The sequence below is a fragment of the Sparus aurata genome, chromosome 3 (genome assembly GCF_900880675.1).
Source record: "Sparus aurata chromosome 3, fSpaAur1.1, whole genome shotgun sequence".
Taxonomy (NCBI): domain Eukaryota; kingdom Metazoa; phylum Chordata; class Actinopteri; order Spariformes; family Sparidae; genus Sparus; species Sparus aurata.
Window position 1 is genome coordinate 10,611,033 of NC_044189.1, and position 27,402 is coordinate 10,638,434.

Below are 27,402 nucleotides of genomic sequence, written 5' to 3' on the forward strand. Positions count from 1 at the left end.
ATGAGCATTACAACCCCCTGCAGTACCAAGCTCGTTAGAGATCTCGTTTGGATGTAGTTATTCACAACATTACACCCTCAGCGTTAACAGATTCAACTCAGGGGTAGCATGCTGTTTCATTAGTATACCTACGCAGCATAGTTCAGCTCTGGAAAAACTGGGTTTTACTGCCTTACTCAGGGTCAAGTTAAGAGCTTGACTTCACATAATCCTATCATCATTATTTACCCACATTCCAAAGGATTCCAGCTCGTGACCGTACGATCACATGCCTCTTTTAACCCCTCCACCAACCATCCCCACCACTGTGAGAGTTATGTCACTCTTCATACATCCTGTAGTAGACTCTGAAGCTAATGTCTTCATACAGAGGCTAATGCTGCCATCAAGTGGTTGGCGTCCTGTTCACCCCGGTTGCAAAATGTGAGTATACTGAATGTGCCATCCATTAATTACACTTTATAAATGTCAATAACAACAACATAGGCAAGCGTTTTTCATTAAAGTGTATATTTAAAGATGGCTGAACAGAACAACAATGTAAAAATGTAAACTTTGAAAGGTGAGGGAGGGATTTTTTTCATTGAACATAAAACGGTGTCGGGGGTCAGACGGCGCCGAGCTACTAAGAGATGAGAAAAACTTAGTACAGGAAGAACTGTTCCGCCGCTCCTAAGTGACACAAAATGTATGATAAAGATGAAAAACATAAAAGAGGGCAAAAACAAACTGCACATCACATTAAGGCTTAGTCTGAACTCTCTTCTCGAACAAATGAGGAATCAAAAAACGGGCACGACAGTTTTAGGCGTTGTGTGAATCACAATGTGGCGTTGTGTCGAAAAGGTCTCAAGCCTGAAAACGGTGACACACAAGATCAAAGCGAGAAAAAAGAACAAAGCATTTCAGACACAATTTAAAAAAGAAAATATACGGAGGGAAACAAACAAGCAGGTGATACTAATAAAAGTCACTTTCTGTGAGACGTGACAAAACAAGTACAGCTGTGTGATGTCTTTTGATGTGTCACTTATTTGATAACAAATGTAACGAAGCGTGCGCGCACACACACGCACACACACACACACACACAGCGTTCAGACATCTGAAGAACCCAGACACAAAGAACAGTGCAGTGCCCGCAGAGTTAACGAGTCAGAGGTGACAGCTCGTTAAAGCTGTGTCCTAACTTTATACCACCTCGTATCAATCAGGCGACTTGTCGATAACGAGACGGAAAATAAATGACTTTTTAAATTAACCGGTTAAGTGACTTTTTAAAGCAGAAACTTCACTAGTTTGGTTGTTTTTATTCTTCTTTCATATTAAATATTATCAACTTGGACGGAAATTCCTAGTCACACTTTTGTGAATATTTTATGTATAGACAATAATCACCTGATTAATCAATAAAGAAAATAATCATTAGCAGTACTACTTTCAACTAATATTTTAAAAAAGGAGTAAAGGTTCTCTTTAAGATAGACCATTAAAGGGCCTTTTGAATGTCCCTTTTTTTTTAACAGAAAAATACGACATTATGTCGACAACATATCTACCGAACTCAGCATGCTAACCAGTTAGCCCCCCACCTGTCTCAGGCTACAGCTCCTGTGCTAGCAGTGTAAACACCAACACTCTGATGATGCTTCAAGCTTGGACCACTAGCTGCACAGCTAACTGAGCTAACAGCAGCTACAGTCAGTGGTTATTTTGGTGATATGCTGCCCCTCATTTGTTTTGAGAATGGATTCGACAAGATGCTAATTCCTACATATGTCCGTTTTTGTAAGGAAAAATGATGGTCGAGCTTCTTCGGTATGAGGATTTGCAACTTTTCTCTATTTTATATCAGTTTAAATGACTAAATACTAAAGAGAATATTTGGGGATTTTGGACTTCAATTCGGACAAAACACGATATTTAACATCACTTTGAGCTCCGGGAAACTGATTTTCTGAAATTTTATTGACAAACAAATAATTGCTTAATGAGACTTAGATCTGTTAGTTATCATTAGGGATGCAACTTAGAACAGTGGTTATTTCTACAGTGTGAATAAAACAACTTGGCAGATACCTTTAAAGACTCGTCTGCAGTATGGAATTAGGACACAGCTCTAAAGATGGCTGTTAGTCCACCATCGTAACAGACAAAAAAGATGGAAGCTCTCGTCTTTCCTGACCCTCAGTTGTCTTTTTCTAGTTCCACTCTCAGTGCCTGTGTACTAACTACCCCCCCCCTTCACAGTTCACCAATCTATTTCCAGACATCTTAAGAAAAATGTCCAGTTTCCAACGCCTCAGTCTGGTTGAAGCACCCGACCCGCTGCTATGATACGAAAACAAAAAAAACGCTAACAAATTTAAGAGACAGTCACAAAATCATGAGGCGATGATGACCAGTGATGAGGCACTAGGCTTTGCACGCTGAACTAGAGAGCTCCCTCTGCAGGAAGGGAGGCCTAATTTATTATCACTACTTTTTACACACAGTTGCTTGCTTCTGTCTTTTAAAACCCTAGCAGCAGAAAATGTACAATCTATGCAATTTATGAAAAAGAGGGGGCTGGGGGGGGGGAACATTGTAAAAATTCACATTCATTCTTTCAACAAAAAAATCTCAGAGCCCCTCTCTGTACAAGAATTATTGCATTCACTGTCCGATTTTGCTGCCGTACAAAAACAACCACCCGAAACAATCACAGAGAGAAATTAAGAGAAAAAACAAAAAGACTGCATATTTAAAAATCACCACAACAATCCAATATATTATCATCCTTTTAGACATTTTTCTTTACATAACATATTTACATATTAGGCCAATTATTTTTTTTTTTGTCTAAAGAATTTGTTGAAAAAGAAGGTCGGGGAGCCAGGCAGACATTAAAGGAGATGATGATGATGATAAAAAGGTTAATATTACAGATGGACCGTGTCTAGAACGACAGTGACGTTCCTCCATACCGCATACTGTCCTCTGTACACGTGTCAGGAACAAGTCCTCAGCTTTCACCCCCCCACCCCCCCGCGCTTCCTCACTCTCAGTAATGAGTTCACATGTGCCATGGAGCAAGGTCGATGGGTCTTTGGTGCAAATGTTCCTAGTCTTCTCTCGTTTCCCCTCTGCCTCCTCTCTCACCCCGTACTGATAAGCAGTTAATTAACGTACCACAAAAAAAAAAAATTAAAAATTAATCGACGCCGAAAAACCAAGTAGAGCAGCCCTATGCCTCGTCACACATTCAAGTACAAAGTAAAAAAAACAAAAACAAAAGCAAAAACAGAAAAAAACAAGACCAGGAGGAAAAAAAAAAGCCAGACAAAGATCCTCAGGATAAAACAGACAACAGTTCTGGAGCTAGCCAGATATGACACTTCAACTTCCTCAACACACGGGGGCGCTCTAATGGGAAGCGCTTGAGACCAAGTGCCAGATAAACGGCCCCTGTGTTCTTCTTCATTGGTTGTTCAAGGTTTTTTCTTCGCATTTTCGTTTGTTTTTTCCCAGAAGAGTTCATCATCATTTATTTCTTTTGTAGTTTCTTGCCTTTCCTCAGGGCGAGCTTGTTCTTGATGTGTCCTCGCTTCCTCTTGGCCGTCTGGATGTGGAGGGACAAAAACGCAGTAAATCAAATTGCAAACAATGACGGTAAAACAGAGTTCCATTGAGAATTTACGCGATGTGATTTATTTATATGACTCCGATTAAACCTCTGGCTCATCAAACAGAACCTACTGGTATCATTTTATGACTGTGATGACAGAAACGATGGAGACTTTATTACCATGAATTATAATTCGAGAGTTTTAGGTCTTTTTCCAAGAAAAACATCAGTTGATTCTGTCCTCAATAAGATAAAATCAAATCTAAACTGGAATTTTCGTGGTTGTATGCCTCTGCACATTACTCAAGTCACCGTTCCTGAGCTGCGCCGATGACTGATGGCCAGAACATATTTCGCAGAACATCATTTATCCTTAAGGTCAACTTCACCGTGACATCATAAAATTGTCATGACTACATAATTTCATGAGATAATTGTGTAAAACTTTGTTGCACTCATCACATAAAGTTGATATAAGTCCATACATGTGTTTTTCGAGGTCACAGTGCCTTTTGACCACCAAAATCTGATCAGTTTATCCTCAAATCCATGTGGACTTTGTGCTAAGTTTGAAGAATTCCTTCAAGGTGTTCTAGAGATAAGAATGAGACGGACAACCTGAAAACATAATGCATTCAGTCACGGCTGACGTCAGCATGGAGGCATAAAAATCAGGTGATTCTGTTCTCATTTATTACTCCTGTTCTTCCTCTGCGAGTTAAGTTAGCAGCAGGTCGAACGACTCTGAATCACCATGTGGACGTCAGTGAAGCCAAGGTCACTATTTAATAGTTTCTGTGTTGACCAGTGGGGAAAATAAGCTTTTTGTGAAGTTTGTTTTCTAACTAAAACAATGTGTTAAGCTGCTCCTTCAAATGGTACTTCACAATTTGCATTTAGATTGTCAACACAGGCAGGATCGTTATTTACTAACTAAATCTAAATGAATCTCTCCAAACCTGGAGGGCAAATTCACCACCTAACATCAGCGGTACCTTTTTGGAGGTGTACTTCTGCTTGGGCACCACGCTGCGCAGCTTGTGGTCCAGCGGCTCTCTGTTGTCCAGCTTCTTGACCTTGTAGATCCTGACCAGCCAGTGCTCCGAGGTGAACGCCTCCTCCAGGTGCTTGAACTTGATGTCCTTGTTGCCGATCTCGGCGTTGCGCGTTCGGTCAAAGCCCGGAGGCGTCCTGAAGTCCAGCTGGGTGACAGGGAAAATGTTGTCATTAGACTAATAAGCTAGCCGTGTGTGAAAATGTTCAAGGAACGTGGAATCGAAATGCCTCTTGGTTTAAAGAAATGGTTCAAAATAAATCAATCAATTAGAAAAGAGGATCGTACCACTCTCATATCTGTCAGTTGAATATTAGGTTACGGCAAGTTAGCTTAGCTTAAACAACCGAAACAAAGGAGTTTAAAGATCACAAAATCTGCCTGAACGCGTCTTTTTTGAACATTTTTTAACATTCGTGCTGATGTTAAAGAAACAAGTTACAATGTATTATTTGGTGAGTCTTTAAGCTAAGCTAAGCTAACAAGCTGCTGGCTGTAAATTCATACTTCACTTGAGAATCTGATCAACATTCTCATCCAAGTCTCAGCAAGACAGCATGGGAGCATATTTTCAAATTGTTGCACTATTCCTTCATTCAAATTTAAATGAAGTCGCATTCAAGTTCTCTCTGTGAGACGATTATGACATTGTGTCTGAGAAAGTTTCCGCTTTTTTTTTCCATTTCACCTCAGCCCACTGCGGTTTTGCCAATTCAAACATCGCTGTGGAAGAGATAAAGACGAGAACAAACACGAGTATAAAAGAAAAACAAAAAGTGTGATAGCACTTTAATTGCGGAGCAGCGTCTGCCCTTTGGCGACTGTTACATTAATCTCTCTATGAGCCATTTGCGACATCTTACTCTGCTCCTCTGACCGTGTCCTCCTCACACTCGGTTCGCCCTTGTCACCTCTGTTCTCAAAGCTACAGGCGCCATCGACTTTCCCTTTCCTCTCTTTTCCCTTTCCTCCCCTCCTCTCTTCAGTGTCCACTCTCGCTCTCCCTTCAGGTGCCACGTCTCCGGGACATTAGCATCTTGTTTATGCCTTCAGGCTGCTTCAGAGGACAGTGTGTGAAACCTTAAATTATTTTTAGTCACAATAGTTTAGTCTCTCGATTTGTAATTATTAGCGCTGTCCGACTTGTATAAATGTTAGGAAAGAGAAATAATGGAGTAGACTTTTGGGGAGATATGAAGCTGGTGTGCTTCTATCATTACATACTTTGTATTCTGCATGTATTATGCATCATCCTTTAATCTCACTGCTGCAAACTCCATCCTCAACTATCATGCGCTGTTCTCTCCACTCTACTCATTGTCTTTTTCATGATGTCCTCTAAGCCTCTGTTTCACCTTGTCACATCCTGTTTCCGTAAACCTAATCCACCCCCACTCCTACTCCGACTTTCTTCCTTCTCTCGCTGGGCTCCCTCCCTCCTGTCCTCCGTTTCCATATGTGCCTCTCCCCATCACCCCTTTCCCCCCTTGAAACACAGAGCTACACCGAGCATTAGCTGTCTGTCGAGCTGAGCTGCTGTCCGGGCTGCATCTACAACGGGGATGTAAGCACCTAGCAAGAAGGATTCCTCTCATCTCCTCTCCGCTACCTGCCAGAAGTAGCCGTGGCACATTTCAAAGCGCACGCCAAATCCTTCACATTCCCTCTCCTTCATCCAATTCTTTCTTTCCAACCCAACACACCCACCCCTCTCCCTTTTTCCGAACTTCAGGAGCTCCCCAAGGCATCCCTTTAAATCCTTTTCCACCTGTTTGTCAGCCATCTCCGCTTTTAAGACACAGTAGCAACAACTTTTACACCTTTGGTGATGGCAGCTGGTTGTTATTCTCGGCTAAAGCTGCATAATAGAGTAGCTCCATTTTATTTTTTGCCTCTCCAGCTACAGCAGCTGCTTGTTATTTTCTGATCTTGGTGCAGAGCTGCGACTCAATTATTTGAACCTGTGAAGGCGATCATAACCCTGAAAAAAAAATCTTTGTCTCCAGCCCTGACCTCACAGCCGCAGATGAAAATAAATCGATCAAAGATATGCAGGATGTTAACTCGGCCAGAAAGGAACATCGAGCCTTTTTCGGCAGAGCACCTCTCCTTACCTGCATTTCACCAAATCGATAGTAGGACATCTTGTACATCAGGCAGTTGAGCAGAGTTGGTGAACCGGCCTTGTCCACTCGGAACTCTCCCTGAGGAGTGAAGTAGTCACTCTCCTGAAGAAGACAATGAGGAAGAAGAAGAGGTCGAGAACATTAGAAAGGTAGATGCTTACATGATTCAGATGTAACTTTGCAGTTATCCTCATCTTTAGAAGTGCTGTTAGGTGGATTTTGTTGCATTTAGAGGTAGACTTTGTAGTATTTATGCTATGCTTGGTGACATCATACTAGCCACACAGATGCCCCCCCCCCCCCAACATTACCATGGCTACATAAAATGTGATATCGACATTATAATTGGGGGACAAAACAAAAATATGAACAACATTAGGGTAGCAATCAATTACAGCAGTAGAAACAAAACTAAGGCCGACAGACATGGATGTGGAGCAACTACCAGAAATGACACCCTGCCACTACTGCTATATAACAATCACAGAGTTGTACAGGACTGGAGAACATTGTCTCTTCAGCTGGAGAAAAACAATTCCATGGCCATTTATACTCTGGGTTTCTAAATAGCTTCTTAAGACAGGCAAAGTAACATGGTGTCAGCAGAGGTGTCACGACAGGTAAAATCACTATACACACAGTAAAACAGGTAAAACTGAAACTAACACAGAGCAGCCTTGAAAGCTGTGTATTACTTCCAAGATAAGGTTGGGGAGAAATCTGATTACTGACTTGCTGCATGTGCATGCAGCCTTCTCTGTTAAGCCTGATTTCTTGAATGCGTGTTTTTGTGGCTCTAACTCCCAGTTGTCTGCTGGAGGAGTGTCAGCTGCAGCATTCAGCCGACATTCATGTTGAGAATTCAGACCAAAAGATAAAGAAAAGAAAACAGGAACATCAGGAACTTGAAAATGTGAATTTGCTATTATCTCCTTTGAAAAAGAGTTTGCGGCTCAGAATGTGCCTCCGACTCGCGGATAATGCGTCATGGATGCAGCACAGCAGGATAAACAGAGTTCTGTTCTTGAGCTTCAATATAAAGTCTCAGTGTGTTAGAAAGAAGAGCAAACATCGATTCCTCTGCTGTGTAAGTGCTTGGTACATGATCTCCTGGAGAATCTCTGCAGTGGAGGGAAGGTGTCTCACACTCACCCTGATGTCTTTGGGGTGCTCTCCCTCTGCTATCCTCACCATCCACAGGAACTTGTTTATATCGTCTCCGGAGTAGCCGATTACACCTCCGAAGATAATCAGAACGTAGTCCACGTCGAGTGACCTCATGATTTGGTAGGCTGCGCTCTCGTTGGAGGACATGGCTTTCCCCACCTAGAACCAGAAAGACAAGCGGTGCTTTAATTGGTGTTTCACAGACACGATGCTTCAATACATTTCCCGTGGACAGATGCTGAAGAGACAACAGTCAGCAGGTAAAAAAGCAAGAGAGAAGAAAGCTGTAGGGCTTCAACAGACTTAACTAAAAGACAAAAACATTTCTCTACATTTGGCAGAAGATGGGAAAGAATAAATCAAAGCCACAGAACCCGACAGCAATTAAATGAAAACCCCCTACAGTGTAAATTCAATAGAAAAAGAGTAAGCATACAAGAATCTGAGGCATGTTGGAAGCAGAGGGTTTACACAACGTGGCAATAACATAAAAAATTCACTTAAGAGGATGCTAATCATTCACTAGCTGGTAGAGGAATTTATTTGTTCCTCTGAAGAAAAAAAAAAAAAAGGAGGAGAGCAAAGAGATGAAGACGAAACAAATGAAAAGGCTCACCAGCGCTATGTGACTGTTGTTCCAAGTGTTATTATCCACCAGTGTGGTCCTGTTGGCCATGCCGGCTATTTGGTAGCCGTAGTCCCACCACGACATGACGCGCGCATGCTCGTCTGTGTTCTGTCTCAGCCAGTAGTAGGCCTCCCTGAAGTCATCCAGGATGTTACGCGTCCTGACAAGGAAAAAAACAAAGAAAGAGGTTGACAGGTAACAGCGTCGACAGGCATATGGCTGCGGAGGTTATTAATATTTCAGCTCAGACTTTGAATCAAAATAGAGCATCCATGCATAATAAACTGAGGGTTCAAAAACACCTCACACTTTGAATGTTCATGGCCTAAATCTTTCCTCAAGGAGTGGGGAGCAGACATAAAGCCAGGCCATCAATTAACAGAAGGTATGGTAATCATATTATGAGTGTGTGGGTGAGAGAGAAAACGGCAATGACGTCCATGCTGCTCTCCCTGTAGAGGGGCCACAGCATTGTCTGAGAAGTGCCGTGGTTTCATTAATATATGTATGAGAACTTGCGTCTAGCATTTAGTGTTGGCCTTCGATATTTCCCTCTTAGTGCTTAAAGAGAATAATTATGCCTGTAAAGACTCTCAGAGAGAATAATATATCGGCTTTTTGTGAATTCAGAGATGGTCCACAGACGCCTTCTGTGACCTAGAAACACTAAGTTAAGCAATCATATTAATGCTCATAGGTGCACATATCAATATTTCCACAAATCTGATGAAATATACACGTGTTCCCTGCCTCCCTGCTGCTCTGTGTGTTCCCCCGCATACTCACACATGTGCACATTTGCATGCAAGGTGGAGCAAGCCGTCCGTCCGCATTACGAATTACTACAGACTCCTCCTGGTTATTTAACATCCATTATGGCGTTACGACTGGTGTGTGTGTGTGTGTGTGTGTGTGTGTGTGTGTGCCGGTGTAATCGGTACCCGTCGTGGTTGTACGAGGCGAGCACTACGCTGGGGCTGGAGTAGGCGTTGCTGGTGACCCAGGTGCAGTGGACCGCGAACATCATCAGCAGCATCAACATGAGCATGGTGACGATGGACTTGATGTTTGGACCCAAACCCTCCTCAGCCTTCTCCTGCTCCGACACATGCTTGCGCACCTTGCCGGCCTGCAGGGGGAGACAAACACTATTATGACAGGCTGCAAAGTCTGCAGCGTTTCAGGCAGATGAATTATTGAGTGCAATAAATTATTGAATGAACTAATTGAGCAAAGTATCTTCGAGCATCCTCAAGTTTTTCTCCATGCTGCGTGATGAGTTAATATTATTTTATACAAGCAGCAGAGAATTGTTAGAGCTGTGAAATCTCCGGGGAGGAAGAATTCTGCACAGGGTGAACATTTTTCTTTACCAGCACCTCCAATTACTTGCTGACTGCGGCTAATGATGAGCCGAGACAGATGTAGACAAGAGGAAATAATTTGAATGTTGTGGGGGGGAAAAAGGCGACAAAGAGATATTAAACTGAAGTCACAGACACTAATTCCAAAGCGGGGGACTGTGAAATGGCACTTCCTAATATCTTTAATAAAATTTGTGCCTGTTTTAATTAGTGTGTGAAGATATACATGTACTTTTTTTCTCTCCGATCCTTCTTGTAAAGGAGATCTTTTTCTTAATGGCCCTAGTGAATAAATAAAGACTAACTAATTAACTGACTCTATTACTAATTCAGAAGACAAAATCAGTTAGCTAACAAACCTTTGAACATTAAACATGACAGACATTGAAGACACTGGATATACTGCATGTATGGCTGGGCGGTACGGCCTTAAAATATAATAATTTCATGATATTTTTAGGCCATACTGTGGTATACAATATATACGTGTACAGGTGCCCTAAAGAGTTGTCATTGTTCTCACTCCAACGACCTAATGCTGAAAGTATTTCTGACCTAAGAACCTGTATTGTTGCTCGCAGACTTCTCCATTACAAGGCTTTTCACAAGGATATGTAGTTGCCAGCCAGGGAGAGAAAACAGCCATGTAGGAGGTCGGGAGGGAGAACAACTGTTTCCCAAATTTGGTGGCCCTGATCCCGATGCATTTTAAAGAGCTTGTTTATCTAGTTGTGAACGTGTAGTGAATTATTGTAGGGAAGAATGAGGCAGCTTGTGTGTTTTAGCCCACACAGTCTATAAATAGCTGATATGATTTGGGGCATCTGACATTAGTTTGCATAACTAGTCCTTGACAAAAAGTACAAAAGCATTTGAGGACATTTTGAACTAGAATTACAGTTCATAAGACTTTGACCGACTACTCTGACAACATTGTCTGTTTTAATGGTGCTTGAGATGCCTCAGTGAAGGCTCTGCTGCAGAAAGCACAATATAAATAAACATAATTCAATCATACTTTCATTCACTGAACCAATAAACGTCAGCGTGGCATATATGGAAAATGCACAATTGTCTAGTCGCTGCCACCATTTTTTTGTTTTTTTTTTCTGAAGCAGCTTGTCTAATTAGGATGTGCCCAGTCTGTGCAATCAATGCCATTCTTAATGTGTTCTGTCACCAATTATTTTGTTAACATTTGTCAAGCACCGACGACGACTCTCCATTCTCTACACAGCAGGACACAACCTCCCATTCACACAGCAGATCGCAACTTGCAATTAAAATTATTTGATTAAAGTCCAAAATTAATACAGTAAATTTGCTGGCAGTGTGACTGGCAGCTGGCTCTTATGAAAAGCTCTGCCACTAGCGACAGCAGGGTGCAAAATTAACTTTTTTGTCCACTGGCAAATGGCTAGAGAATGTTAAAATTTTGCCTCCCACTCATAGATTATCATTCACTATCACTTTGGCTAGAAGCTGGTGCCCCTTTTGAGCTCTGGTTGACACATTTGTACCTTTTAAAATATGTCAGTACCAACAACTCTCAGCAGAAATGTAGATTTGTATCACATTGTGTGCAATAGTGTTGAGACTAAAATCATTTTCTTCAGCAGCTCAGGGAAGCCGGGATGTGTTACAAGCACCATCACCACAAGCAGACTTTCAAAATTGCTGTTCTGATGTTCAAAAATTGGCTTTAAACTTCACAAAATTGTTGCACACCATAAATTGTTACTTCAGCCTCACCTCCAGAGGAGGGTTATTTGTGGATGACACATAAAAATGATGTGATCATGCGGTGGACTGGGAGCAGTCCAACAACTTAAATTATGGCAACAATATCAAACAGTTGCAACTGAATAACTGGTAAATCACAGTTGACACAAACTGGCACACATACCTCAAGAGGGAAGCTGATACACATGCAACTGATGAGAGTGCAAACTTCTCCTTAAAAGATGATGCAAGGTCAATGACAACTTTACAAAATATCTCAGTAACTGTGGTTTTGTCCCTTCTTGTCTGCTGTGGTATTTAAGTATTAAACTTCAGGCCTTTGACTGTCAAAACCCAAGCATTTTAATAACATCTGCCACAGGGCTTTAAGTGCAAAGAACAACATTTCTATAGATGTTCATGTGAATGTTTGTCTCGGTTGACCTTGTCATAAAGATTCCCAGAATTCCTCTTGTCGTCCTCGTCGCTGCTGTCTTCAGCTGGGGGCTTCTCCCTCTTTGTGTCGTCTCCCATGTAGTGCTCAAAGACACTGGAGAAAGCCACTGCTGACAGCATGCACACCACCGGAGTCAGTGTCAGCATCAGGCGCACCATCACACCAGCAAAATAGACCGCACTGATGGCATACAAGGCCACTGGAAGGAAATAGACAAAGGAGGAGGAGGTGAGTGAGAGGCGGGGGTGTGGAGAGAGAGGGAAAACAAAGTACAGAGAAGGGTCAAACAGGAGAAAGATGGCGTGAATGTAAAGGAGAGACAGGGAAATGGGGCAGAGAGTGTGAGACGGAGATAAAGACATGGCGGAGAGAAATTGAGTTGTTAGAGCAACGCAGCCTAATCAGTCTATGTTGGCTCGGTACAACTCAAACCCTAATGGAAACAGCGCTGGCTGCTTTCCGTCCTTGAAAAGAGCCGACCCGGCTCAACAGGTGCATGTCTAATCAATAGCTGTAATAGGCTGATTAAGTCTGAGGGAGAGACAGACTGTTGAAGGACTGTTTCTAGCGCTCAAAGGTTCTGTGCCCTTGATCGTGGCTGTCTTACTGCGAAAACATAAAAGTTTTGAGTTGTTTTTCTTTCTTTTTTTTTTTTCTTTTTAAAGAAGTTCAGTCCCCTCAGTGTTTTTTTTCTTTCAGGCAGATGGAAGTTCAGAGCAAATCACAATACTGCAGACAGAGAGAGGCGGCACTGTGCTGGTTCATTTGTCTCATGATATACCATTTACAGATAATGCATGTTTATCACAGCAAGCTGTTAATTAAGCACATAAATGACTGAAATAGAAGAATTAGTGACTAAACAACTATATCACTCATGCAGACGAATAGGCAGAGACAAAATTTAGTCATATGGTGAGCTAATTTTCTCCAAGGACCATATCTGATGACTGACAGTTGGAGCACTTCAAAAGCTTGGTTGGAAATATTCAACTCTCCAGGTTGAATCATCGGCATAATAAATGAAACTGTGTTAGAAAATATCTAATTCTTTGATAGAAAGTCAAAAGGGACGAGCCTGTGTACAGATGGGAAGTAAACACCGTCTCCCATGGTGCATTTTAGTAAACAAAATCAAACCACAGAGTTTAAAAGCGATTACATCTGAGGCTAACAGTGGGCAGAAGCTAAAAAAGCATGCTGTTGAGAATACTGATAATAAAATCTGCAGCTTAAATTAATTTACTTAAAGACTGGTTTCAACAGCGTCCAACGCTCACAGGTTTTGTAGTATTTGGAGGCCGCCCTAGCGCCAAACTAACTGAATCAGGAAGAGTCTCAAGCCACCCTTGCAGTTCTAAGGCTAAACTTTAAGGATGAGTTGACCCCAAAATAAAAATCCAGTCATTATCTACTCAATCTTACACCAACATAAAGTCAGGTGTATAGGTAGGTGAATGCTGCAACACTATTTCACTGAGAAGCTCCAGAAATGATGCAGACTATTAAACTTTACCTGGCTTTTCATCAACAAGGGGGTTGTCCTTGTCCTTTAAGCATAGTGTCAGCACAGCCAAGTTTAATGTTTACCATGTTCACCATTTCAGTTAAGCATACTGGTATGCTAACAGCTGCTAATTGGCAGCGAGTAAAGCTGGGCCTGATGGGAATGTCATGATCTTTTCAGTAATTAAAACAACTGATGATGGCGCTTGAGGACAAGTCAGGAGATCCTCAAACTTAAAACAATCCATCCTGAGGGCAACATGACAGTGTGTGTCAAATTCAATGGCAATCTTTCCAACAATTGTTGAGATATTTCACTGAAAACCAAAAATGTAGATGTCATGGTTGCCCGAAATGAAAAATGAGGGGATCACAAAAGTCAGTAGGATTGTTCTCCTGGGGAACATGATTGTCTGTACGAAATCTCATGACAATTCAGCTGACCAAATTGGTGTTTAAAAACACTTCTAGGACTGCTACATCATCTAGGAGCATCTTGTGTTGATATATTAATAAAGATTGAGGACACCATTAAATGAAAAAATACAGATGGGAATTAGGACGAGGTCAAAACGCTCTGCCACAGTAGAAACTGAGGTGCAAAAACATATTTTCAGAAACCGCAGGGCTGTGGCCAACAAAATAAATTCCTACCAAACACTCGTTCATCATTGATGTTCTTGATACAGAACCAGAGGCCTGCAGGGAACGTGCAGACCAGGATGTGGAGGTCGAAGAAGAAAGACACCCACGTCGTCGGCTGGTGCTCCGACACCGATGCTATGATGGGGATATGGATCTTTGCATAGCTGGAGAGAGAAGGAGGGAGGGAGGACAGATACAGGGGGAGGGGGAGACAGACGGGATGTAATTCATGTTGGGTTGAGCGCAATGGGAATGTCGAGACAAATTATACAATAGATCCTCCTGATTAACTCAAGAATTATGAAGGGCAAAAAAGGATAATTTACCTCCCCAGCACGCTTATGGTAAAACAAGAAAGTAATTTAGCATTACAGACGAGAGATGCTCTTCTTCTACCGTTCTACAGTTTTTGAGATGCCGTCATCCCCTCTATTGATTACAATCCTTTACACAGCAGTTTCTACGCAGTTTTAAATATTTCTCTCTAAAGTGTTTTGTGATCACAGCTGGGAAAGAGAAAACACACAGCAAATTAAGAAATTAGTATCAGCCTCCAGAGGAAAGAAAAAAAAAAACTATCCCATACTGCTTCAGTCAGCAGATGAGGGGGGTGGGTGGAGGGAAGAATTGATTGGGTGTGCTGAAATATCAAAACACGTTGCAGTGCATTTGGAGAACACAGGGTGCCTGGCGCTATTTGGAAGCAAGACAATGGTTCAACACAACGTCTGTGCTGTGTTGTACTGTTTCCCCCTCTGGGATGGTGCTGAGGGGGTTTATAGCTGCCATAGAAAACACACACATGCACTCGATTGAACAAGTGTTCCATCGACAGCGAGAGTGTGAAGGTCAGCAGAGCTTACCCGGTGTCCCAGAGAGAGTAGAAACGACCACTCCACGGAGCAATGTATCCTGAAGAAGGAGAGAAAACACAATCAATAAAGAAGTGAATAATGCTCTTCTCTTTTCCAGTTGAGCCTTGGACTACGAAAACTGTTGGTAGACATGCAGGAAGTTTGTTGAATTGCATTACAGCAAGATGAAGGCCATTAATCATGGGAAAATATATTAATAATACTTTGAAATCCTTTCATTAGATGGAAAAAAAAAATGCAATTATTTATAATGAAAACTAAACCCAATTGCGCAGCTTTGAATAAAAAAATAATTGGTTAGCACCATCTGACCTACAGGCCTTCAGAAATGTGTTGCAAAGATAGCCTAAGGACAATAAAACGGACCACACCGAAGAATAGTGAACAATGTGGAAATGTGCAGTTGCTTATTCAAAGTCCCTGGATACTTGATGTTACTTATTTCTCTAGAACAATAAATATTCATGACTAAAAAAAAGCAGCAATCAAGGTAAAGTTCAGACAATAAACAGAAATTCTTTGTCTTTATATTCTAAGAGTTTAAAGGGACCCTGTGGAGCCCACTGGGAGCCCGATGAGATCAAGCTTTAGTCTTTGTTTTGTTTCTTTTGTGCATGAAAACACACATTTATGCAGATCAACATGAACAGGTGGGAGCCGTAACGTGCCAGAAACAATAACAACAGGGTGGAAGAAGAAGGTAGCTTGCTAGCAAACATGGATGTAAGGAAATTACATTTTAAATATACAATGAATCTGCTCTGAAAAATGTTTTATAAGGAGGAAAATGCCTTGAGTACATGTTGGGGCCTTAAGGATACATATTTTTATGAAAAACCACTAAATGCAAACATGTTTGCTAGTGAGGAAACTCCACAGAGCAACACTCAAAACCTCAGAAACCGGTCCATTAGGACTGTACATTTGTGGTTTGATCAGATTTGACTGATAGTTGGACACCATTTATAAACATCTGCAAGTTGATTCAAATGTTGCTGCTGAACATCATTTCCTTCTCACTGAGCTGAGCTGACTTTAAACCATCAGGACTAGCACAGAAAAATAGGAAATACAGAAATGACTAAGGTGAAAAAATGATAACCCTAACCTCCTCCTTTATATTGTATCAGGAAGCTTACTGAGAAAATACTTCAGGTTTTCAGGGCCTTGAATGGCACATGAAGTCTAGCATCTAAACTAGAAAAAAAAACCCATAAAAAATAAAAGCACAACTTTCTGCCTCGACTGTAGCTCACAACCAAGAAAAACCTCAGAGAAAATGTGTCAGTGCTGAAATGTATTCTATTGATGGTTCTTAATTACAAAAATTGACTTGTTTACAAATGTAACTGAAACCATTTAAGCTGCAAATTAGACCATACTGGGTATTTCATGTGCGCATGCAAATGTCTTATTTTGGTGAAGCTTTGATCTCGAATACATTTCAGCTCTGAACTGTTGCCTGGGGGCTCACGCAGCCACTCACACACTCACATGTGCTCAGCGACACGAGCATTGGCCCCATGTTTTAGATGTTGTGACGTTTGCAGTGACATAGCTGCACCGTGTCCTTTGATGCCTTAACGTGTTTAATATGTGTATAATATTATAATCACCCCTGCCACCGTACAAATAGAACGCGTTTAAAATAAGACGCTACAAATCGCTGAACCACAGCCGGCAAGAAAAAGATGTGAAAAAAAAGCTGTAAAAGTGGAAGGAAGGATTTTTTTTTTTTTTGAGGTGATTTAAAGGATGACACTGATTTCACCAATCAATATTTGGCTTCATGTTCAAGATATTGTGGAAGCCCACCCGGCTACTCTAAGAGGTTCATATGAGATGAAAAAGTCTGACAGCCGGAGACGAACATGCGCAGCTTTCACTGCAAAACTGGCACATTACCAAGTAGTCACCGGCTCCCACTGCTCAATTCATGGCTGATGGATCACAACGTTTACCAGACGTCTGATGGAGGCAGAATCCTCACCAGACTGTATTCACATGAGAGACCAATCAGTTCTAAAACAGGCAGGCAACCGATCTTAGGACTGTGATATTACTGTGGATGTAAAGTGCCACCATCTCTCTGCGCAGGGCAAAAGGCCTGGCTGCAGTATTTACATAATCTGCAGTGACAGATTGTCAGATCGTTGGTTAAGGCGAGTAAATTATCTGCTGCCTTACTCAAGGTGAGAAAACTGATATATGATGGCAGGTAAAAAAAACAGTCCCATTCTTTGTTAGGGCTCATTACTCACTACAGAAGATGTGTGTATACACAGCCTTAGGGGATAAGGGAGCACTCTTCTTACATAGTAAACTGCATTAGCTTTCCTGGGAGCACTCCGGGGTAATGAACCACTAGAAAAAGAGAAGCTAAGCCAGTGTGATGCTATTAAAAAAAGGTGTGCAGAAATGGATTGCACCAAATTCTCCATCGACTGTTGCTTTTGAAATACGAAAAGCTATTTGCATCTTGTGAATAGGTCAAGACTGCGAGTATGTCATCTTAAATCTGAACACTTCAGCAAAAATCAATAAATTGCAAGGAGGCAACACTGAAAGGTCTGAAACCTTGAGGCCTCCGCTGAGACCACAAACCCAGACAGAGCTGAATATAATGGAGAAAAACATTAACAAGGACAAAGTTCAACCAGCTGCCTGTGCACATCAGGGTTCAGCCAGGCCAGTCAAAAAACACACACACACACACACACACACACACACACACACACACACACACACACACACACACACACACACACACACACACACACACACACACACACACACACACACACACACACACACACACACACACACAATAAAAAAATCACATACAAGTTCACACAAAGGTACTCAGGGAGAGCACAATCCTCCTTCCACCAATACTCTATGTTTCTCAAACTTCTCCAACGAGCTGGGGTATCCATAGCAGTTTATATTTGTTTATCATTCGCCTTCCAGGTTTAAACCAAATGCTGATTAGCAGCCCGGTGGGGAGGCCCAGGGTCAGACCATCAGGAGGATAGTGTATGAACATGCTGTAAACTTTTGGCTAAAAGAAAACAGCTGACAAAATCTAAAATGGCTCGAATCCCGGATCTGGATCATCATCAAAAGCGAATCAACTGATTCCTGCACAAAAGGCAATTTGTGCACCAAATCTCGGCCAAATGTATAACATACTGTGCTAAAAAGCCACACAAACAGATGAGGGTAAAAACATTAATCATCAGTTTTGTAGTATCAAACTATTTTTCAGAAAGGGATATAAGTTGCATTGTGATTGATGAGTGATGTTGGAAGTAACACCAGGGGATATTAGATCTAGGTTTTTGTTGACAGTAGCTTGGTTTAAACATCCAAACATTATTAAAAGATGATAAGCCTACATAACAGCATCTTATTTATTTTCCATATTTGCTTTGACTGATTGCAAAGTGCAACTAAAACAACACAAAGAAGGTTTTAATTCAATGTGTTTACATTCATTTGCTGCATTTAAAGATGTATATATTTCTGGACTCTGCGGGAGTATTTCCGAGACGAGTGCATTTGGTAAAAAATTAATTAGTAGGGTCAGCATACATGGAAACACTCACTGAAGGTTGATTGTTATTATGTACTGAGTTACGTGATGAGAATAATATGTACCGCCAGGTTAACTATAATAAGACCTGTAATAGCCTGTGAGTGTAAACATATTAATTGCAAGATATTCAGTAGTAGAGCATTCATTGAACAGGACTGAAATTTATTTTTAATTCAATATGTTGTTGTTTGTTTATGTTGAATAATATGCATTCTGACTAATGAGAAGCTATCCAATTTGCAGAGCCATGACATTGGTTGCAAATGATGATAATTGTTTAGAAAGGAGCGCTACAACCAATGATTATGGTTCGTTTCAAACATGAGACATGCTGATTATTTATTCAACTAAATAACTCAAGAAATGTCTGTTAATTGTGAAAAATGTGATGTTTACAGTTTGGGTCTAAAACCCCAAAACATTTGATTTGCGATGACAAAAAAGGACAACACTGTGAAGCTGAAACCCAAAAACTTATGCCATTTTTGCTAAAAGGATAAGTTCACCCAACAATTTAAATTCATTCATAGTCTACTCATCCCCATGCCGATGAATAGATGGATGAAGTTTCGTAGTCCATAAAACATTTCTGGAGCTTCACAGCCAAGATTACCCGAGATCCCAAATAGATTTTTCTAAGACGTTGTTTACACCCTCAGGTAACCACTTTAGGGGGGGTACTGTAGCCTAGTAACTACAGTGAAGATTTCTGCTTTACATAATGTCTTTTTAAAATCAATTTGAGATCTCAGGGCTTCTAGAGACTTGCATTATGCCCAATGAGCTGTATGGAGCCATTTCATGTTCTTTTGGTTGCTGTTTGCATCTGCTCCAGTTGTTTAGGGGAATGCTGCAATGTTGTTCTGCTGTGAAGCTTGAGAAATGCTTTGTGGACTAAGACACATCTAGGTACTGTCCATCGGGATGAATGACTGAATTTTAGTCCCTGAGTGAACTTAACCTTTAAAAAATTTACCTAAAAATGTATTATGCTTTACCAACAGTTTCAGCTCTACTGACAAGGACAAAAAAATTTAATTAAAGAGTTTGTTTACAGTAATATCTTGACTAATCACCACTGTGAAACCATGTGAGCAGACGCACATACAGACCTGTGTATGTTAGGTAGATCACGGTGAGGAAGACCATGCCGGCAGCGAGTGAGACGCCGAGGAAGAACAGTGTCTGGAACTCCTGCCTGGTCAGCCTGTCCTTCAGATACTGCAGGAAGGCGTAGGCTTGCAGAAGTGCAAACACACCTGAGAAAAAAAGCCAGACACAGAGCACCAAAGCATGAGCAAACATACAAAAGGGAAACTTGCGCTGAATATTTGAGGAGGCCCCGATTCATGCCGCCGCTTGCAGGGTACAAAGCAGGTTCACGTGGTTAAGAAGTGCCATTGTCAGTTAGGCAGAAATCGCGACAAAGCAGTTTGGGATAGCCCCCTTTGGCTGTTCATGCAGATGTGAAAGACAAACACTGCGGGACAAGATATCTCAAATGCATGAGACAGGTTTGTGTGAATAAGCCCTTCTCTTTCCCTCGCCTTGTCTTTCTTTTCGCAGCCCCCCTTTGGTCACACTTCTTTTCACCATTTCTCTGCTCTGACACTTTCTCAGTGCTGTTTTCCCGCTGTGTCTCTCTGTTTGTACGGTGAATTTGATATAAAAAATTGAACAGAGGCCTGGTTTCCCTCTCTTTCGTCACCTACCATCCCTTTGACAAAACTTATGTGCGTTCGCCCTACTCCTCAGGCCCACGGCAGGTCTCACCCATTTCCAAGGTTAAGCCCCTGCTTGCCTCCCGGAGAGCCGCCGTGGTGCTAACACGCTTGTCACTCTACACCACCCTGCCTGCCTGCCTCAGGGGCTGACATCTCAAGGGTACCGACCATGGCTCTGTCACTCTCTTCCCGTCTCCCACTGTGCTCCCCGAATGCTACCACCAGATGTTCTGAGCAGCTGCTACCTCGGCGACATGAAAACACACTCGCTCTTTGAGAGATAGGGGTGGGGGGGTGGGGGGGGCAAAAACAGAGGCAGAGCAGATTTTTTTTTTTTTGGGTGGTGCATTCTTCTAAGCCTCTCATAATGCTGTTTGTGTTGTAGACATCGAGGAAAACAGGGACACTTCAATATAGCCCTGCTGCAGTGTTGAGACAATAAAAAAAAAAAAGGTGCTGCTCAGTCTTCATGAAGCTGCCAACTACAGTCTTCTCCCGATCTGGATATAAATGAACACAAGAATCACACACATACATACGCACCCATCCGTGCTGTCGGGCAGCAGATGGGCCCACTCTTGAGAGGCGAAACTGAACAAGCTTTAATAAACCACCCACGAGCCAAAAATGAAAAGTACTTAAAGTGCTAAACCCATATGGGTGGCATGTAAAGCTGTTTACTTTTTTTTTTTTATTTTGCAAATGTATTCTGAGCCGGTCCTGTGTTGTTCTACACACAGGGCATGACTAACTGTCAGAGGGGATTTCAATTCCCGCTGTAGCCAACCTATCTTAAACTCTGTGCATCCACGGTACTGGAAGGTGCTTTGAAAACAAGCTAGTGGCTTATGTAAAGTGACCCCTTTAATACGCGCATTACAGCAGTCAGCCTGAACCTTCCCCCTGGTGTTTTGCAGCACAAATTTGCTGTCAGGGTAGGTTGGAAGTTGACTCGGAAGCAGTGAAATATGAACCGAATCAACGTGTCCTCGTACGAAACTCGGACAGACATTCAGCTCAGAAACCTCATGTAACTTTACACAGGAATATTCAGTTAAGTGTTAAAAAGCAAACAATTTCACTGTAATTCTACAAAAGTAAATGTAGCATTAAACCTGCATTTACTTGCACAGTCGGGGATTTAGACACTGAGCCGAAACAAAGAATCATTAGCATTCATTTAGAGTTGTGTTCCTTTGGCTCCTGATGAATACAAGTCCAATAATCACCCTTCAAGTCATCAAGGGAAAATGTGGCCTTTTAGCTGCTAAACCTATCATTATGTTACCAGCTAGTGGACCACTTTGTTAGTGGCAGGTAGTGTACAGCGGAGGGGAGCTGGTGAGAGTGGAAGCAAAACAGTACATCTGAGGGCTATGTCAGGTTCTAGAGGCTCTGACATTTCATGAGAAAGGTATGACAGAGTCATACATTCAGGAGGAAAATTCATCATCCCACTCTGAACATAGAGTTGCCACACTGAGGAAATGTTTCCATTGGTTAATAAACTTGTGGAAGCATGTGTAACAGATTACGCAGGAAAGATTTCAAGCTGTTGCAGCTTCACAATAAAAACATTTCACTGGTCAAAGGCAAGTTGATTTGTATTATTAAAGCAGGCCCAGGATAAGCAATGCTTGTCAGTGAGGTTAGCACTTAGCACTGCTGTTACTGTATCATTATTAAAATACATCAGTTTAATATAATACAGGCAATATTGAAACAATTAGTCCAGCCACAGTAAGCTGCAGGTGACAGGTTGCACACCTCCAATGTCTAAGCAAGTTAACCAAATTATTTTTCCTCGTTAACATTATCAAGTTCCCTATGAGCATTGAATATTTGAAAACAGGTTCAATACTCATTTTCTGAACTATCGATACAGCAGTACCAGCTGCCCTGTCTCTCTTCTCTCAAAACACAATAGGTGCCTTTGCTTTCAACAAATCCAAAGTCAATCTCTCGTCACATGTCAGGTGAAATGTGACACCTATTCTGTGCTACAACACTGCTGCTACTGTACACAGTAGACGCTTTAGTGTCTGTTGTTTGAAAAGAAGACGGTGAAGACGTTAGATAAGAAATCAATGTATGCCTGGAGACCAGGTAATACTGATAAGATCGACTACCCCAGGTTGTCTGAGCGGCTTTCATGCTGATACTCTATAGAGGAATGCAGGATCAGCCACTCCCGATGTAGGGAAGGTGGGACTTACCGGCAGCAGCCATGTGCTCGCTTGTCCTGATTGGCTGGAAGCCGACAAAAGGGATCTGCATCGACAATACCAGACCCACAATGTAGAAAGTGCTGTAAGCTGTAAAGAAGGAAAAACAGGGATGGAGAGAGAGAGAGCAGATAAGACATCAAACAATTCAAATAAACTATTACACTCCCAAAAACCTTGTATTCTGTTCCATCACTCCAGCATGGGTCCCACTAAGGGAAATCAACCTCAATAGAGGTATTTAAAGTCTATTGATTTCCACTGTCGCACCTCAGAGGGAGTAAATACAAAATACCTAATCTAATGTCATTTACTCAGAAAATGGGAGCTGGCTCAACGCAGTGTGGCGGTGAGGCCTGGAGTGAGACGACAGTGCCGAGAACAGTGCGACTCCCACCTTTGTAGCTGGGGGGAACCGATTCGCAGACGCACCAGCTTAATTAAGATTTCATACTCTTCCTGAAGAGTGTGCCTCATTTTTGAAGTAGTTGTGACCGCCCTCAGCAATCTCTTTCTCACACATCTGCTATTGACTCAAGACAGAGGGAGATGAATTGTGAGGGAACATAGACTGCGAGGCATTTTATTAAACCTGGATTTTTCCCTTTCTTTTTTCTGTCCTTTTTGCGTGTTCTCTCGTTATGACAGGGAGACCTGGCTCTGGAATGAGAAGCTGAGGGGTGTAAAGAGGAGGGAACGTGAGGAGACCGAAACCGAAAGAGACAGAACATTTTCAACAGAATATGTCTACACTTGAATTTATCTGAACTCATTCGCTACAAAAAGGTGCATGGGGTCACTGGATGATGCTCTGGCTGCATATTTCTTGAAGAACAATGAAGACAAGGTGAAATTTTCCATTTCATCGGACAGCATCTCAAGTATAATTTCATCGTAGAAGAATCGGAGCAGACGTAGGTCAAAACCCTCTCACTGTGAGGAGATCATCATTTATTCTCAGTGCTCTCAAAGACTGTGCTGTGTGGTTACGATGAGTAGAACATATAATCATGTGTAAATGATACTTGACATGGTATCATTTTTCTCAACCGCAACAGAAGTGCCTGATGCGAGCTCACGGCTAAGCTGACAGAGGGTGTGTGGATGGTGGAGGGTCTGACTGACTGAGCCAACGGATAATGTGCCAGAGCTGCCACGTGCTCCATGAAACTGGGATGTTCTGTTGAGTAACAAGGCTATCCTCTTCCCCAGTGCTCTGCCTCTGGTGTTTGGGAAAAAAATAAATAAAGAGGATCAGGTAGCAGGTGGCTGCATTTACTGTTAAGTGGTGTGTGGGTGTTTGGACGTCTGCACTGCTGATGATGGAATGCTTACGGTTGCAAGAGATGAGCACAGGCGTGACTGGGCATTTGAGCTCGTTTCAGGGTTAAATTCCAGGCCAACGATGTTGGGAGACACATGTGAAGGAGTGGTGGTTCATCTTTTTATAGCGTACATTTCTATTCTAATGGGAGACGACCGGAGATGCAGTCAGTTTCCAATTCAGCTACTGTACAGTTTGTGGGCGAGTTTTTAACATCCAGTCCCACACTAAAAGTTATTGTCTGGTTTAATTGCTTGTGCTTCTGTTTGTGTGTGTGTAGCTTACCGATGTAGACTCTTCTGCTGTAGCGTTGCATCAGCAGCAGCACAAACACATGCAGAGGAATCAAGTTGATAATGAACACATATCCTCCCCATGCGGATACCTGGAACACACACACACACACACACACACACACACACACACACACAGAACATGTCAGTCAGCCAAGAAAGCAATCCTTCTATCTAAAACATTCTCCTTTAAAAACTACTGGCTCATATGATAAATTATTCCACATTTTGTTTGACTGCCTTGAAGGCGGTAATCTTGCTGAGTGAAAGCTTTCTTGTTAAAATTATACAAATTAGCTTTCCAGGAAAGATGTCAGGTTTGCCTCAGTGACGGGAGCTGCTCAAAACCAACTCCAGCTGAGACACAATTGTCACTGTCCAATAAAAAAAAAACATGTCTGTATTTTAATGAGGCTGCATGATGTGGTAAAAGATAATCTTATTGTGATCATTTTTTAACAGATCTTGAGATCGTGATGTGATTCACTATTAGTGGTAGTGATTAGTTTTGCATCACCAGTCCTTTTCACACAGACTCCCGCATTATCGCTGCAACAAAGGCTCGCCTTTATGCTGCCTTTTTTTGTTTAAACTGAACAAAGCAGCACCGTCTTAAAGCCACTTGTGTCGTTTCATACACGATGAGAGACACTTTTCCACGTATAACTGCTGTATTTTTCCTCATATAAGTTGCCAAAGACAGTACCAGTTACACATTACTATTGTTTGGTCCTGTAACGTTTCTTTGTGGGTTGAAATGTGGGACATTTCTCTTTTATTTGATGAGTGAACGATCTGTTTAGTTGTCAGACAGTTGTCAAACCCCTGATCCACGCCTCTGGCTTTCCCATTCACACAGACACCATCTCGCCTCTGCTGGGCTCTGATACTACCTCTGGAGGTGGATCAGAGCTGCAGCTAAGCTGCCTCCACTCTCTGCATCTGAACCTTTCCCACAGATGGTGAGGAGGAGTATCTGTGCATGATTCCCACACTGAAAGGGCATTCTGAATGCGGCCAATATTTTAATTTACACTGAGAAAAACAATGAAAATCCTGATGATGTGACATTTGTTGGGGTTTGTGCCGAACAAACTTCTTTTCTCACATCTGGAGAGCAAAATTTGTAGGTCAGAACATCTCTGCAGCACCACAGTGCTTCATTTGTTACACATTTTGGCTTTATCAAAAAACTGCAGCTTCTGCGATTTGGATATTACACTTGGACATATTAGCTTAAGATAATATTTCAATTAACTGTGCAGCCCTCATTTTCTATTTATTTATTTATTTATTTATCTTTTAAATAAACTGGGGGATTAAGGGTTCTTTCCTCTAGCGTAGTCAGCAAAAGAAACATTTAAAAACCTGCTGGATGTTTTGGAGACTCGTGGTCTTCACAGGTGATATATTTCATTATGTAGTACTGTATATTTTTTTGCTGTGATATGGCTATTTTCTCCTGTGTGGAGATGTCTCGTTGATATTCATGCACTCTTACCCCCTTATACACTCTTATGTCAGATTAGTTGAGGCAGCAAACCCCAAGTGGCTCCCACATGCACACAAGTGCTGTTGTGTACTTTTTTTGCTTCCAGAGCTCTGCATGGAACTGCACTTCCAAGTGCCAATTCAAAGGTCTGCCATAATGGTGCATTCATGTGCAATTGTAAGTGACTGTAGCTTGTGAATTCAGTGCCATTTGTAGTCCCCAGTCTCCCAAAAGGTCAACCACCACAATCAATGTTTAACCTCTGACAACACTCGAGAGGTTTATTGAATCAGGTTTCTAATTCAAACTTCAATTCAAATTATACCACTGCACTCCAAGAACAGAATTCATTCATTCTCGGGCTGCCACTAATGATTTTTTTGCATTTCAGATGACTGTGCTGTACTGTGTGAGACGTCATTGCCTAAAACGTCAATAATCACGACAGTAGTAGACACAGTTTTTGTTAATCTACTTGTCTAATCGATTACTTTTCACATTATACGACAATTATTCGAGTGCCATTATGAAAACACAATCTGGATTAATTAAAAAGTTAATAAACTATACATACAAGCAGCCCTTCATACATGCATACACCCCTGCACAAAGATCACCTCTCACACTTCGAGCAGAATAGTTCAAGACCGGTTGTAAAAACATCCTGCAGCTGCTTCACCATTAGACACAAGCACAAAGCTATAAAAAACAGACTTATATTGAAACTATAAAAACTATGCAATCATACTTTACATGTTAGACGTAAAAAATGTGAGACGCAACAATAACTTTAAAAGCTGCACTAAAATTATACCTCAGCCGATACCGAGGTCCACTAACTTTTCACAACACTGGATGTGGGGGCAATAAAAACTACTCTACAAAAACATCCCTGACAAGTTTTCAATTGCCTCTACTTGACTACTGCAAAGGGCAGATGGAAAAGGTAAGAGCACTAGACAGACTAAGAGGAGAGCAAAGCAAAAGAATGATAGAATACAAAAAAGGGAGTGATCAGAGCAAGACAGAGGGAAAGAAAAAGGAGAGTTAAAACGTGCTGGAAAGTGAAACAAAGCAACTAAATAGACTGAGGTTGAATTAGACGGGAGAGGGGGTTTGCGTATATGCAAATTGTGTTCTCCTTGTCATAAAGATTCCCGTTGCACCTGCTGAGTTTAATAAAAGAGCATTCATTACACTTGCTCAATCACAGGAAATAGAGCACATCATGTCTAATTGATAAAAGTATTAATGTGCGACATTAACGGAGAGAAAGAAAGAAAAACACCTAAATGGGCTCCTTGCTGAATGGTTAGCTGCAATCATCTCTTGGCAGCCGCTTTTGCATCTGTTCTCTAAGATGGTGACAGCCAATTAGTAACACGTGAACCGTAACTTCAATGAATACCAGAGATGACTTCAATTTAAGTCTAATTTTCAGCGTTGACATGGGGGCAGGCGATTGGTGATTCTCTGTTACTGAATGGCTGTGGAACTGGATGGGAAACAGCGCTCAAAGCTCATGGCCTCGTGACTGTACAACTATCAAACATCTGCAAGGTAGATTTCTGAAAAACATTTAGCGAGTATGTATG

General features: G+C 41.7%; 1 protein-coding gene across 1 annotated transcript in view; it reads right to left on the reverse strand.

Moving 5' to 3' along the window:
- Positions 1 to 493: 493 nt before the first annotated feature.
- LOC115576944 (dolichyl-diphosphooligosaccharide--protein glycosyltransferase subunit STT3B) overlaps positions 494 to 27,402 on the reverse strand; it is a 90,485-nt gene continuing 63,576 nt past the window's right edge. The window contains exons 5-16 of the mRNA XM_030409648.1: positions 24,308 to 24,407; positions 22,690 to 22,788; positions 19,862 to 20,008; positions 15,140 to 15,188; positions 14,286 to 14,440; positions 12,113 to 12,324; positions 9,524 to 9,711; positions 8,571 to 8,742; positions 7,940 to 8,113; positions 6,776 to 6,889; positions 4,603 to 4,809; positions 494 to 3,601 (exon numbers count right to left, since the gene is read on the reverse strand). Of these exons, the coding sequence (XP_030265508.1) occupies positions 3,527 to 3,601; positions 4,603 to 4,809; positions 6,776 to 6,889; positions 7,940 to 8,113; positions 8,571 to 8,742; positions 9,524 to 9,711; positions 12,113 to 12,324; positions 14,286 to 14,440; positions 15,140 to 15,188; positions 19,862 to 20,008; positions 22,690 to 22,788; positions 24,308 to 24,407 (1,692 nt within the window). The 3' untranslated portion in view covers positions 494 to 3,526. The remainder of the gene's footprint in view (positions 3,602 to 4,602; positions 4,810 to 6,775; positions 6,890 to 7,939; positions 8,114 to 8,570; positions 8,743 to 9,523; positions 9,712 to 12,112; positions 12,325 to 14,285; positions 14,441 to 15,139; positions 15,189 to 19,861; positions 20,009 to 22,689; positions 22,789 to 24,307; positions 24,408 to 27,402) is intronic.